Source organism: Ischnura elegans, chromosome 1, assembly GCF_921293095.1.
Source record: "Ischnura elegans chromosome 1, ioIscEleg1.1, whole genome shotgun sequence".
Lineage (NCBI taxonomy): Eukaryota > Metazoa > Arthropoda > Insecta > Odonata > Coenagrionidae > Ischnura > Ischnura elegans.
The window spans coordinates 63,863,426-63,878,294 of NC_060246.1; the positions used below are offsets into that span (position 1 = coordinate 63,863,426).

General features: G+C 36.3%; 1 protein-coding gene across 2 annotated transcripts in view; it reads right to left on the reverse strand.

Annotated features, from left to right (window-relative positions):
* Positions 1-14,869, reverse strand: part of LOC124162134 (ribonuclease Z, mitochondrial) — a 54,737-nt gene that overhangs the window by 6,882 nt on the left and 32,986 nt on the right. For both annotated transcript variants that reach the window (XM_046538558.1, XM_046538565.1), the window contains 5 exons: positions 11,701-11,803; positions 8,690-8,896; positions 2,860-3,194; positions 2,613-2,783; positions 718-941 (listed from right to left, as the gene is read on the reverse strand). In XM_046538558.1, coding sequence (XP_046394514.1) covers positions 718-941; positions 2,613-2,783; positions 2,860-3,194; positions 8,690-8,896; positions 11,701-11,803 — 1,040 coding nt within the window. The remainder of the gene's footprint in view (positions 1-717; positions 942-2,612; positions 2,784-2,859; positions 3,195-8,689; positions 8,897-11,700; positions 11,804-14,869) is intronic.

The window sequence follows — 14,869 nt, forward strand, 5'->3', positions numbered from 1 at the left end:
GAAAAATGGAATGCGGAAACACTAAATGAAGATAATTTTTACATTGCTCGCATTGGGAATGAATCGGGGCCCCAAAAAATACACACTAAATGGTGAAAAACATTAAATGCGAAAACCTTAAATCCGGATCCCACTGTATATCATCGGTGATATCCTTACTACCTCTGTCCACCTCTCGTTGTCTACAACTGCAGTATTTTCCCCGACCTTTCCCCCTCCGAAATCCGATCTGCAGGGTATTTCTAACAGTCTTACTCCAAAAAAGTAGGAGTGAAAGAAATCATTACCCGTGGATTACTACAGACAGGATATCATGGTGAAAACAATACAAATTGCCACCTCCATTCAAGTGACTGCCTCCGTAGGCAGCCACTTTTCTTATTCTCACGAGGTGGCTAAGTATGACAGTTTTTACTGTACGTACTAGATAAAAATGGGAATGTTGACAGTGTATTTGATTGAGTTTTTTTAGTCTTCTAGCCCATGACAGAAGGCAATCATAACCAAAAAGTAGAGAGGGGGCAAGAAAAGTGCATAGGATGAGAAGAGATGAAACTTATGTGGAACTGTGAACTCAATTTAATGGATGAGAGGTGGAAGTCAGGAAACATTGCTTTACATGAATATTTCATACCCGAAAGATTACTTTTGATGATGACTCTACTTTAAAAAAAAGAGTAAAATAATACATCTTTACCAAAAGAAAAACAAATTTACCTGCATATTATCAAATGCAATGCCAACATTTGTCTTCATGGATCCTTTTATTCGAGGTAATTTGGCATATCTCTGGCTGAAATGGGTCAGAATAACAAATTTAGCCTTCATTTCTTGTCCAACTTCTATCGCCTCTGAAGTAGTTGAATGCCTTTTGGCTCTGGCTTCACTAACTAATTCATCTTCCATTGTCGCTTCATGTATCAATAAATCACTTCCAGCACCTGCAACATAACAAATTATTACTTAGTAACCAAATGTGCACAAAAAGAAGATCACTTAATACAAATTAAAGTCAGATTAGAGATGAAAGTATAAATATCTATAAAATGCATAAATATTTACTTCATATTGTGCAATAGTGAGGGTTAAGGACAACCAGTAGATTTGTACGGGGAGTCGAAAATTAGAAAGTGAAATCAGCTGTACTAGGAAATGTGGGAATGGGTTTCCATTGTTTTTATTCCAAATATTTTGTGGTAGTTTAAAGTGCTGATGTAAACCAATAATTTTTTTAATTGCCCATTTATTTTTCTTGTATTAGTTTCTCCATAATTCATAGATTCAAAAGAAATAATAATGAGAGGTCAAAAAATAAGGCACTGGGGCTTCCATTGTAGAATGTGCTAAATAAGGATATGGTTACAAAATTGTATAGCTGCAATACTACCTATAATTCAAAACTAAGTTGAATAGATGAGTTTCAAAGGCTTTTTAAAGAAAATGGTTGGAGTCCCTTACACATTTCTTTACAATTGGGCTAATGTGACCATCTCTCTGAGACGATGGGAGAAAAACAATGGAGCATAACAATAATGGACGACAATTGTTGTTGACGACGCGGAACAAAGAATAGTGGTAGTATTTGTATTGTAATGAAAATAGCGGCATTCAGGTGTACGCATCATCACTCCTGATGTTTTCACCGGAAGTGTAAAAAGTGTTTGTAATTAGTGATCCCTAAACTTGAGAAGTTTGGAGTAAAAAGAGAATGTTATATGTACTATCTCTATTACTGATTCTGAGGTTGGGTTATCTTACTCACCAAGAGGTGATTACCTTTCTAAGAACTTGAAGATTATAAGAAATGTGAAAAATAAATTTATATAAGTAGTATAATTTACCGAGTGGTGTGGTTTTGCAATGCATATGTATATTTTTGGCATCTCTGCCTTTTACACGAATCTAGTCACATGTGAAGCACAGATGGAGTGAAAGGAAGTCTTTACTGGTAATCTGTGAATAATATACTGTACAGCGACTTGGAAAACATGATGGAAGGCCTTTCTCCTCCCAAATCTGCAGAATACTTTTCAATCATCATACATTCAAAGTAAAAATGTCTGATGAGCATAATTTATGTTTTGACACAAAACCATTAATTTCTGCAAGGACTCTCATTTGCATCTATGATGATGTACCTTGGAACATGAATATGATGATGAACATACTAAGCAAATGAGCTTTTCGATCGATAAGAGATTTTTGATCAGAACCAATACAGGCTTCCTCTGCCAAAATTTTGTTCAATGACATCAACCACACATATAGTATTAAGGAATCATTGAAGTGCTCACACGAATTGCCATTCTCATTGGTTAACTCAATTACTTTTTAAAAGAATAAGATATATCACAATTGAAAGTAAGCTCTTGTTTATGAAGCATTGAGTATTTTCAGCTACATAAGTCAGCAATAATATTTAGGTTAATTGAGATAAAATGCATTTGAAGCAAATTCTGCAGCATAATTCCTTTAATTGACAATCTTTCTCCCAATAAATTTTATCTCAAACTATTACATATTAACCTCGTGAACATCATCAATAACCTAAATATTAAAATCTTGAGTTGAGTTTTTCAGAAAAAAAACTCAATATTATACACATAACATACCTAGCTTCACAAGCTCATCACAAGGCATTGTGTCCCCGGAATATGTTATCTTCCATTTTTCACCTGAGATCGCAACCCCAAAGGCATTAGGGCAGTGACACACAGGTGCTGTGGCTACTTCTATCAGACCTAACTTGTCTTTCATAGCAGCAGCAGCAGCAGGATGCTGGGCTAGAAATAGTCTTTCATTAATAAAGTTCAATATGATTGCAGAGGAAGTACATAACATCAACCAGCCACTCCTCACCTAAATTAGGGTCTACAAGAGGAGAGACCACTTCTCCACAAGGCAGCAACTTTACATTGTACAGAATTTGTTCAAAATAATCATGGTAAAAATTCAGCCAAAACATTATTTGGCGAGGTGCTAAAAGATACAGTAAGCCTGAGTCTTTATCAGCAAGACTTTTTTGCCGCTCTTTGAGGAGAGAAATGAGACCGATGTGATGATCAGCATGGAGATGTGACACAAATATGCAATGAAGACGCCGCAGTATCTCATCAGTTTTGGTAGCTCCGAAAAATCTCAGAAGCTGACCATAAGTGCCTTCCCCACAGTCCATAAGCATGCATGCTTCTTCACTGTAATAAAATAATAATAATAATTTTATTTCTGTTAGGTTACAAAATAAGAAGCAATGATTAACAATGTATTCTACTGCTGAAGCTACTCATACATTGACTATGTAAAATTAATTAGGAGTCATCCAGGCATTTATCAATAGCTGGCATCACTTTCATCCATGAAAAAAACTATGAAGTAGAAACTATAAGCATTGAGAGTGAAAATTTGAGTTCATGGTTGCATTTGTATTGAGCCCACTCAAAGTAAGGAACATGAATTCATGAGTATATGTCCAATTTCTAACCTTTTCTTTATAAGTATTTAAAACTATCTTAAGAGGATGCCCATCTTCCTCAGGCAGGATATTGTACCACATAATATCTCCTGCTGGGCAAGCTGTTGCAGGTGATCGATGCTAGTTTACAACAAAGGCATAACACTATGGGCCACAAGTCTAACTGGTGACATTGGGACCTCTGAAGTCTTATCTTTGCAGTCAATGTGAGTAGGAGCTCTTCTTTTACCTCAAACTCCTACCGCATTAATTGCTAACCAAACACTAACCAAGCACTATTTTTTTTGCTTGGAAAAAGTACACACAGCAGTGCATTGCAGAATTCTGCTGTAGACAGGCCACCAGAATACAAATGCTGAATTTAATAGAACCTCTTCGGGAAGTCTCAACTCTATAAGACCTAGATTCCATACAGCTAATTGAAATGCAATAAAAAGCATGTGCATCTAAAATATTAGTTAAATATTTAGATTTTATAAATCAATGTCAGATCCAGGATTTTTTTTCCTGGGGGGGAGAGCACCAGGGTATGACAGGCAAATGGTCTTCTCATATTTGGGATAATAAACTACATGCAATAATTACTCTACTAAATATCATCTTAATTTTAATTTAAAAGTTATTAATCAGGGTTCCCACTCAATCAAAATTATAAAATTCACATTTTTTCCAGGTTTTCACCGTCTAAATGTCTTCAAATTCATGGTTTGTAGATAAACCATTTTAGGCAGAAATATTGATCACGTAACTACAAATTTAACAAACGCGACAAGCACCATGAATGCAAACGCAGCAATGAAAGTGTAAACAAGCTGCCATGTTGTTTATTTAAATGAATTAAAATTAACAATAGTAGTGAGGAAGAATAATGGGAGGCAATAATGGTAGTGAGGGACGCGAAAAGAAAAAGGGAAGTCGTGTATGGAGAGAAGGAAGAGATAGACGTGTTATAAAAGATCGGGAGAAAAATTAAAGTAGTGGTGTATTGAGAGACCGGAGGAAGAAATACGGCAGAACTCAAGATCGGCAGAAAGAAGAAAAGGACGCAGAGAAAAAGGAGGCATCTACGAGAGAAAAAGAGACCGGAGGAAAGGGATACGGAAGAACTCAAGATCCCCACTGCTGCAGTTCATGGCAGTGGTTCAGTGAGCGGTAGTACGGATAGTACAAATGGGATTGTAATAGTCATGGCGGCTTTTTGATGTTGTTTTTGCTCACGAGTTTTAAATTGTAAAATTTCTTTATAGTCTTATAAAAATCATTTGTTAAGTAAGGGAAGTGGAAAATTAATTAAAACGTTACAAAAGTGATGTCACATATAGTTTGCAAAATTCAGCTCCCGCTAAAGGTTGTGAGTGGGAAAATAAAGGGACCAGGGTGCCAGGGAAGTTAAGAAGTGTCTGAATTTTCTCAGGTGTTAATGAACACTTTGGTTACCAGTCTTCCGGCTTTGGTACTGGCTAAAGGTCAATGTGTCATCATGACACACGGACCAATAATTGCACTTCAAATATACGAGTCCAGATAAATCCGTGGCCATGTCTGCACGTGACTGACCTTAAAAAATGATCGAAATATTCATTTTTCTTTTAATTTGTCAATTGTATTTCTACGATCGTAAAATCAAGATTGAGAGATTTAAGGCTTCAGCACGAAATTTAAGCTTTTTCCAGGTTTTTTCACGGTGTGCAAAATTCATGGCTTATTCACGGTTTTAAGGTTTTCAAGGTTGAGTGGGAACCCTGTTAATATTTATAAATAAAAGTAATTTATATATGAATATTAATAGTATATTAAAATATCAAATTTATTAATACATATGTATGTACTTGTACAGAAAATCTCATCTATCTTTTTAAGCATCTAGGGGAGCACGTGCTGCCCCCCCCCTAAATCTGCCTAGGTCATAAATTATGAAACTAGAAATATGCAAATGCCTTCATTACAATTCATTGAGTACAAGAAGATCAAAGTTAGGCCCAAGAGAAATAGGCCTCCGAATTTATAATTAAGTTCCTCACCATTTGAAGGTTCCTTCTGAATCAATGATGTCATTTAAAATGCTGATAACAATATTCCTCTACAAAAAGACTCACAGCTGAGCTTAAAGCCACAAAGTGCACCCACTGGGAAGCGAATGGGTCAACCATTGTGATATATGCTGTTAACTGTGATATAAGCGAGTTTACTTGTCAAATAAGCAGTCGTGGACAAAAAGTGGTGGTATTCCGAGGCGGTATGGGTAAGATTGGCCATCTAAATGAAGCCTGTGAAGAGATCATAACTTGGTGACAGGAGACCCTCAACAATTATGCTTCCCATCACCTGGGGGAGAGGACAGTATCCCTTCTTCATATGAGTGAAGGTGGAGACCACGGTGGTCAGTGGTGGTGGAGGTCACGGTGGTAAGACACTAATTTCACTGCAGGCATGGTAAAATTTACTTTAACAGCTGTAGTATTGCAATGTGGGAGGTAATTGGAAACCACCACATTGCTAACCTGAGGAGTCGCAGCAACTCATTTTTTTTAAATATTAGACGTTATGGAATTCTCTCAGGCAAAACATTCTGGAGGTGAACTATTCCCCCACTCCTATCTCCAAGCGCAAACTACCTGGGAGGGTAAATTGGTCAACAATTGTGATAAAGTTATGAGGATTGGAACATGGAACGTGAGATCACTTAGGACCTGTTGTAAGCTAGAAAACCATAAGTGGAAATTAAAAGATTGAATCTTGATGTGCTGTGAATCAGGAAAATGAAATGGCCTGAAGCGGAAGCTACAGGATTAATCATATAGGATTTCTAAACGGTATGAATGTGCGAGTACTCAAAAATTCGAGTCGACTCCAGTAGTTGGTACTCAACTATTCGAGTAATATTACAAATGTCAAGTCGAATAGTTTTGGTCACATAGCTGTCGAGGCCAGTAAGTTCCAAAACTTGCCGACTGAAGGAACTATCATTAAACTTATGTAATAACATCGTATTTAAAGTCCATAAGTCAATATAATTCCTTGAACTGGGAGTTTCTGCTTTTGTATACATAGCAGTCAACCACTAGAGTAGTCAATGTGGGTGCCTAATATCTTTTTGTCAGCCATGGCATCTGACTGTCTTCCGCCATGGTGCGGTGGCATATTCGGACTAATCGGAGTGGACCACAGCATCGCTCATACTTTGTTATGCAATACTTTCAAATCCTACCATACTATCTTTACTCAAACGCCGAGAAAATACATAAAAATTGTTGGGATTTTTATGGAAAGAATGAAACTTATAGATTTTAGCGGGCAATGCTGGTTTTTCCTGGTGTTTGACGTCACAAGTAGTGCTATAGGCTTTTTGAGCACTAAGTACGTCCAATGCTAATTTTCTTTTATTCCTTTATGGCGTTCAGTTTCCCTCTTGAACTAGCAGAAAATAGTTGGTATGGTTGATTAAAAAAAGTATGAAAGAAAGAAAACACCTTTTTTTAATTTACAAAGCTAAAGTTAAGTTCCATAGTTTGTTTGCTTCGTCCACTAAAATTCCATGAATATTCAAGATCCATAAAACTTGTTGATATAACTTTTAATAAAACTTCTCAAGGTTCCCAAACCTTGAAACTTTGGAAAGAAAGTACTTTGCCCCGCTAGAAAAGTGTGTTGCGAAAGACATTTTTAAGCAGGCAGTAATACTGTAACATGGAGACGTCAAAACCTGCTAACTTAGCATTTTGAACAATTGGTTTTTCTGTATGAGAATTTGAAAGAATCAAATATTACATGACAAATTTACGTGTACAATATTAATTACAATTGTAAAAATGTCTTTGTTGAGGGTTATTCTGTGGTTTGGATATATACTTTGATGACATATTACTAAAGGTTAATTAATTTCAATTGAGCTTATGGAACTGTTTAAGACACATTAATTTTCAGTCGTCTCCTAATTGTGACTCAATTCCTCATTATCTTTTTCATTTAACTACAAGCTAAGCAATCAAAATTGAAAATTTGCAAGGGGGTTGAAAAAAATGATAATATATTGAAGCATGCTTTGCTGTATTGCCCAATTTAAGAATTACCACTCTCAACTCGACTCGATACTCGCGAGTAGTTTTCAACTCGACTCAAGGTCAAAGTGCTACTTGCACATCCCTACTAAACGGTAATGCTGGGGTTGAGATAATGATTGGATATTCCAAATTGACACCTTTAACTTGACTCGTACGCAAAATTCGGATTTACAAACGTTTGTCTGCAACTAATCTTTTGAAATTCCCACAATGTTTACTGTACATCCCAACATTCAACTGTTTCATAAGGCAGTATAAGTGGACAACATGAACGTATACCACCGAGGGCAAGGTTGACTTCAATTGAGATAATTTTTTTTGGGAGAGATACTGCCTGTTATATGCTCCTTTACCTAGAGAAGAAGAAAGGTAAGGTTCAGCCTTAATTGAAGAGATTTTGCAAAAAAGTTGACTAGACAACATCAAACAGCTTTCAATAAAATTAATAAATAAAAGAGCTTCTTTCTAACTGCGTTTTTCTGTTAGAGTGCTGTTTAATTCATGCAAGACATTTACACCTTCAACAATTCCACAATGCGAGTCAAAAGAAATTACACAATGTGAGGAATTTTACTAATTTATTATTAAACATTAGTTCATAAATATAAAATCTCTGTAAAAAAATAAGGTTTTGGTATGTATATTTTGCTCAATTGGAACATAACCCCTAATTAGTATGGAACTCAATGGTTTGACTTTCGTACACATTTTAAGAAGGCATTGTGTGCGAAAGTCAGGGACTGCCTGTATGCCTTTAAAGAAGTAGTGGAGAGCAAGATAAGATTAGATCAGACTAAGAAATATGTGGAGAATAGCTGGAGAAATATCAAAAGTGGTCTTCAGGAGGCTCTTTCTTTCATAGAAGTTCCACAGAGGAAACATTTTGTCAAGAAAAAGCCCTTGATCATGGATGAAGTCCTAGACCTCATTGAAGAACAGATTGTGAGATAATATAAGAACGTGAAAACTGAGGAGGCAAAATAAATTTTTTCCATTAGGAAAATTCTTCATCCAAAAAAATCTTCTCTTATTTCCTCTAGGCCAACAGCATTGAAACAAAATCACAACTTTCTATGGATAACACATTCTTGAGGATAAATTATATGGTTAATATATGATACTCACCATTAAAGCCAAATCTACTCGTCATAATTACCTTATTTCAATTAAAATTCCACTAGTGTTCCTTGTTTTATTAGGGATACATGATCCGGTACCTAAGAAAAGTATTTTGGGAAATGAAGATTCATGTGACGGGTAGGTTTTCAACTTTGCTTTTAAATCCTCTAATGACTTCAGGAAACCATCCACAGCCATTGTTTCATCAATAAATTCCTGATGATTCATCTTCAGGGAAGCAGAACTGTGGGATTGAATGAAGAATCATTTCACATTTTAGACACACTAGGATTATAATGCACAAAAAATATGAAGAAATTAAATCTAACAGGATAGCCACTCAAACATCACACTGTGAAATCCCCTGACTTTTCCAGACATTCCCGATTACTATTTCCACTTTTTTCCCACCACTACGATAATATTCATATTTATAGGAGATAAAAATGAGATCAAGAGCAGTTCAATATTAGCTTTAAAACACATCAAGTTAAATCATGATACACACACAATCAGCCAGATAACCCAATGTTTGATTTGGATAAGTGAGGATAGAGGTCATTCCAGACTAAGCCACAGGCATGATAAAACACACCGTCTGAACAGGAGGGTCGGTTGCTTTCCAACGGGCACCTCATACCACTGAGATTATCTTTTGAGGTCCCTGAAAGCTTTACCCAGGACTCGAACCCAGGATCATCAGGACCATTTTACAAATTATCAGGGCTATTTTTCCCAGGACATTCAATTTGGAAGAATAGCCTAAAGGCAGCAATCTTGGGACTATAAAACTATGTTCAGGGTATCTCAAAAAAATTCATCTTAATGTGTATGTAAATGTTTGTATCCTAAATACTTCCCGAATTGCAAAGGAAAATGTCTATACTACGGCCACATTCATTATTTCCTCGATTATGCATGATGTTTGATTATCTGGGCCTTGCCTTCCATTTTTTAGCATGGATTATTGAGAATTGACTGTTTTGAAGATAACTATATAATAGAGATGTGCGAATAGAATCCGTGAATACTCAATTACCTTGAATACTGGGAAGTATTCGATATTCGAGATCTCGAATAATAATGCTGAAGTTACAATCTCGAATACCTCGAATACTTTGAATTTCGTGCCATACACTGTCGCATGCACGTCGTTGGTAGTTGACTCGGAAAAATGTAGAGAACTCTAGCCTTTTAGTTCATACAGCGCCATTTTAGGCAAGTTGACGAACTACATCAAATTCGCAGATTAGAGCGGTGAAAAGAGTCCGACGTGGGGAACCGAAAATGATCAGGTGAAAAAATCCTAAAATCTCCGGTTTCCCCCACCAGGAGAACCTCTGTGCCGTGGGATAGCAACATTGGCGCATTTCCCACGATCTGCTATCCCCTCCATTCAGCATTCACCCCACCCCATCTGACGATTTCCTCTTCTCCCAAATCAAACAAAAGGTCCCAGCTCGTGCAGGGATCGTGTTACGAAGACCTTAGTGTCAAAAAAATATCAAGTTACCGGAAAATAATAAAATCGCACCTTCACTCTTTCTTCCCCACAGACCATTTTCCCGCGTCCATCTTTTGATAAAAATAAGACGAGGTGTTTACCATTGTAACGTTTCTCAATTAATTTCACTTCGTTTTCACGTTACTTTCAAATATTTTATTTCACTTTAAATAATACATACTCGGGAGCGAGGGAACACCCGTCCGCCATAACTATCACAATCCGACTCCTCTCTTTACTTCCTCTTCCCGCGCCGTCAACAATCCCAACAATTACCTCACTCCACCTCTGCTGCTTATTATTGCTTTTATTTCGTCACACCAACAACCAAAACAAACCACTCAAAATTAGGTGTTACACCATGTGTCCTTCTTGGCTAATAACGACAGGCACTTATTTTGAATCTTCCCCAGGAGATGAAACTACCATAGGGAGGAACTCAGTGCCGTGGGATAGTGACATTGACGCATTTCCCACGATCTGCTATCCCCCTCCATTCAGCATTCGCCTCAACCACTTTGACGATTTCCTCTTCTCCGAAATCAAACAATAGATCCCAGCTCGCGCAGGGATCGTATTACGAAGACCTTAGCTTCGAAAAAAATATCAAGTTACACGAGAACAATAAAAAAGTGTTCACGCCCCCCCCCCCTCTACTCACGCACTGGCCTTTTTCTGCTTACCTGCATCGAAGTTCCCCATTTCTGGAGGTCAACTGCTGCATGAGTCATCTACTAGCCCAAAAATTGTCTAACAATGACTTTCGGCTATTGATATTACACTTTTATTGGATTGAAATGTTAGTAATATGCGCGTAATTTAAGAAAGAATAAGAGCAAACACGACATATTTATGACTTTATTTAAGCATTTTACGCAGGAAAATATGCCGGAAAGACGAAGAAATACGACGGAGGCTTAGCATTTTGGCATAATGCTCAAATAGGGTGCTTCCCTATAATTTTTTTATTGCCTGAATCGAAATATTAATACTCCTGGAGTACGTATTTAACGCTTTTAGATTTTTATAAGATGATATCAATCCATCTCTACTATATAAATATGCAGAATGAGGAATAATCACCGGTTAACTTAAAAGTCTAATACTGATTTTAACAAATATGCTTGATTTTTCAAAACTGTTCATTGACCCTGACATTCTAAGCCTTTACAGACAGTGAAATTCCCTGAGTTTCCAGATGTTCCAGAAGAGTGGCCACCCTGCATTATGTCATATGGATAGAAATGCCATTTTCATCAGCAATGCTTGAAAAGTTTGCTACAACAATTTAGCTATTTACGGCAGATATTGTGACCATAGCATAACTGATTCACTCATATACTCCTCAACTTGCATTATAATTTTCAGATCCATGCACCCAACAAATTACAATCCAAAAACCTATCTAGACATATCCAGCAAAGCCGTCAAAAAAAGGCTATCATTATTTACTTAAATTAACTTAACTCTATATCATTACAAAAAGGATATTATTTTAAGTTTCCCTATGACTAAATACTCCATAAAAGAGGTTATATTAGTACCTGTCAAAGCCCTTTCTTGGTCGGAGATGAATACTATGAAATGTCGAAGCCTTGATGAACATGCTTTGCGGAGATTTTGGGGCATGATCATGAAGAAGTTGACCTGAAAATTAAATAATTACAATCAATGTCACTGCAGTGAAGCAAAGTAGATCAAGCACCATTCATTACTTTCGGTTGCCTTGAGATCTAGAAAAAAATTACTCATTTTGGAATAGCAAGCATAACAAAATCAACATGCACGCACCCTTATGTGCTGCTTTGGAAAAAAACATCACTGAGGGATTAACAATACATAATCATACTGGCATGGCTGAACGTAAATACAAATGGCAAACAAAATACTTCATAACAGATGAGTTTCAAAGACCTGCAGCAGGGCATTGCATCCAAAAATTTCAAGCATATACATATATCTTTCAAGCAACAAGGTTGAGGTGGCAATGACTTTTTGAGATAAAAACAAGAGCTTATGGGTTTTAGGAAGAATGACAGTATGCATGTACTTTCCCCAGGGAGGGAGAAAAGTTAAAAGTGAGGAGAAGGTCTCCGAGGCTTAAAATATGGGCAGTGGGGAGAAGGTCTCCAAAAGAGTGAAATATACAAACTAATACCTTATTTTTTAGACATTTTATTTCAACTAAATAATGTCTAATAATTTAAACAAATTCCTCACATTAGGTAATTTCTCTTGAAAATATGCAGAAAATGTGAATGAAAGTTAAAAAAAAACAAGAATTCCGTTGGGTACCGAGTGAAACTTCCTCTCGGTGTTTTAGTTGAAATTCCATGTATAATGTCCACTATAAAATAAAAAGACAATTCACGAAGCATAATAAAATGCAATTTTTGAACCCTCAATCTTGATACCTTTAAATTTTTACATCAAAATTCCTCGACGGGTGACATCTCGCCAAAGCAAATTTTGCAATTGCGTATTTTTCCCATGTTATTCAAAAAAGACAAAAGGCATACGGAATTCTGATATGATATTTCGTGCAGTATTGTTGCAGAAGATTTAAGTGCCGTCCATGAATTAAACAGCACTCAAACAGAAAAACACAATTAGAAAGAAGCACTTTTATTTATTAAATTTATTGAAAGCTATTTGATGGCGTCTAGTCGACCTTTTTGTGGAAATCTCTGCCATGAAGGCTAAACTACACTTCTTTTCTTCTATTGATAAAGGAGCCTATACCAGGCAGTGTCTCTCTAAAAAAAATCACCTTGATTAAAGTTAACGCTGCCCTTGATCGTATACATTCGCATTGTCTGCATATAAAGCCATATGAGCTTTTTTTCATCCATACTATGAAGGATATCTTGCTGATAGTAATCTGAAGTGGGATGCACATATAGCACACTTATGTAAAAAACCTTATACAGTATTTTATCTAAAGCATAGTGTAAGTTGGTATGTTCTGAAAACCCTATGGCCTATTCTACTCTAGAATGTCATACAGTATTGTAATTTGGGGATCTTACACCCTACTTAATGATGTGTTCATTATATAAAAGAAGGTCGTAAGAAGTATGTGCAAATTAAAATATCGTGCTCATTGTCGTCCCTTCTTCAAAAGACTGGAATTATTAATGAAACTAGGACATGTAATCAGCGGCGCCGACTCCATGGGGCCTGAGGGGGCCCGAGCCTCCTCAAAGATTCGTTTGTGGGGGCCGAGCCCCCTCAATAATTCAAGAAAATAATTAAGTAATATAATGCTTTGTGAAATCACAAAAATGTATTGGTGATTTTTATTTCCCATGTTTGACAATAGTTACCTTTTAAAATAAATTCAACAACGTGTGCTGAAACAAATAAGTATAAGGTTAAGCAGGTTAACCCATTATAACCATTATCAATGTTGCTTCAAAGCAACGTCAAAAATGTATACATTTTCAGCTCTATTTAGGAAATATCTAAACTACGTATTATTTTTTGGGGTGTAAATTTTGATAACGAAATATTTATCTGCCTCGACAATTATGATCGAGTGCAAAATTTTCATCTATTCAGAATAAAAAATCTTGAAATTTGATTTCTACACTAAGCAGCTCTGGGTTATAAAGAGTTAACTGAATCAATTGGTGTGAATCATGGTAGTGTTTCGGTGCTGCGACACACTTTGAATTTAACCTCTTCCCGGGGCAAGACCTCCGATATGGGCCCCCCCAATATTTTTTATAAGTCGGCGCCCCTGCATGTAATGACATTCATGTCAAAATATCAAACCTTTCACTGACATCCGAAGGCCCTGAGTCTATGTGCACAAAATTAAACAATAACTTACCAGCATCAATTAAAAACATAGAAAGTTTAAATATTTTTAAAAAGACAGTTTCAGAGAACTTATTTAAGAATCGTTTCTATAGTGTAAAAGTTTTTTTTCTCTCTAGGGTAAAAAAAGAGTAAAAAAAAATTTCTTCCTAGCATGCCCTATATACTTACACTATGTATAATAAAATTCTGGGCAAATAAATATAATTATTATTATGAAACAGTTGAATGTTGGAATGAACAGTGAACATCCCAGGAATTTCAAAATTACAGACAAACATTCGCAAGTCCAAATTCAGTGTACAAAAGTCAAGTAAAAGGTGTCAATTTGGAACGTACGAAGTGTGAATTGTAGGAAAGTCAAGGACCACCTGTATTCTTTAGAACACATTGTGTGAAAAGTCAAACATTAGCTGGAAGTAGAGTAATACAGTAGACTCTTGTTATTATGAAGTTCACGCATCTGAAAAACCGGAGGTTTGTAACAACGAAGTTTGTGTGACCATTGAAAAAAAACATACTTCGTCAAAATTTCTTGTCTCTTCAATCACCCATACTTATAGTCGCACAACAAAATAGCTTCAAAGTCAAGTGTATAATATACACGATCTAATTACGTGCAAATATATCGACGCAATCGATGGTTGATAATTTACCTTGCTTGTAAATTGATTAACCTATTAACTTACGATTGTGACAAACTGATCTAGCTGGGCGTGCAACGTGGCCAGAGCCAAAAAAAAAACTGTCCATGGGAAGGAAGAATGGGCGAAATGCTGAAGAGTTCCTGACTTCACACCGGATTAAATGATACTTTGTTCAGATTATGCTCAAAGTGTGAGTTCCTTTATGCCAAACAGTGTTGCATCAGCCAGCTCGAAAGGTGCCAGA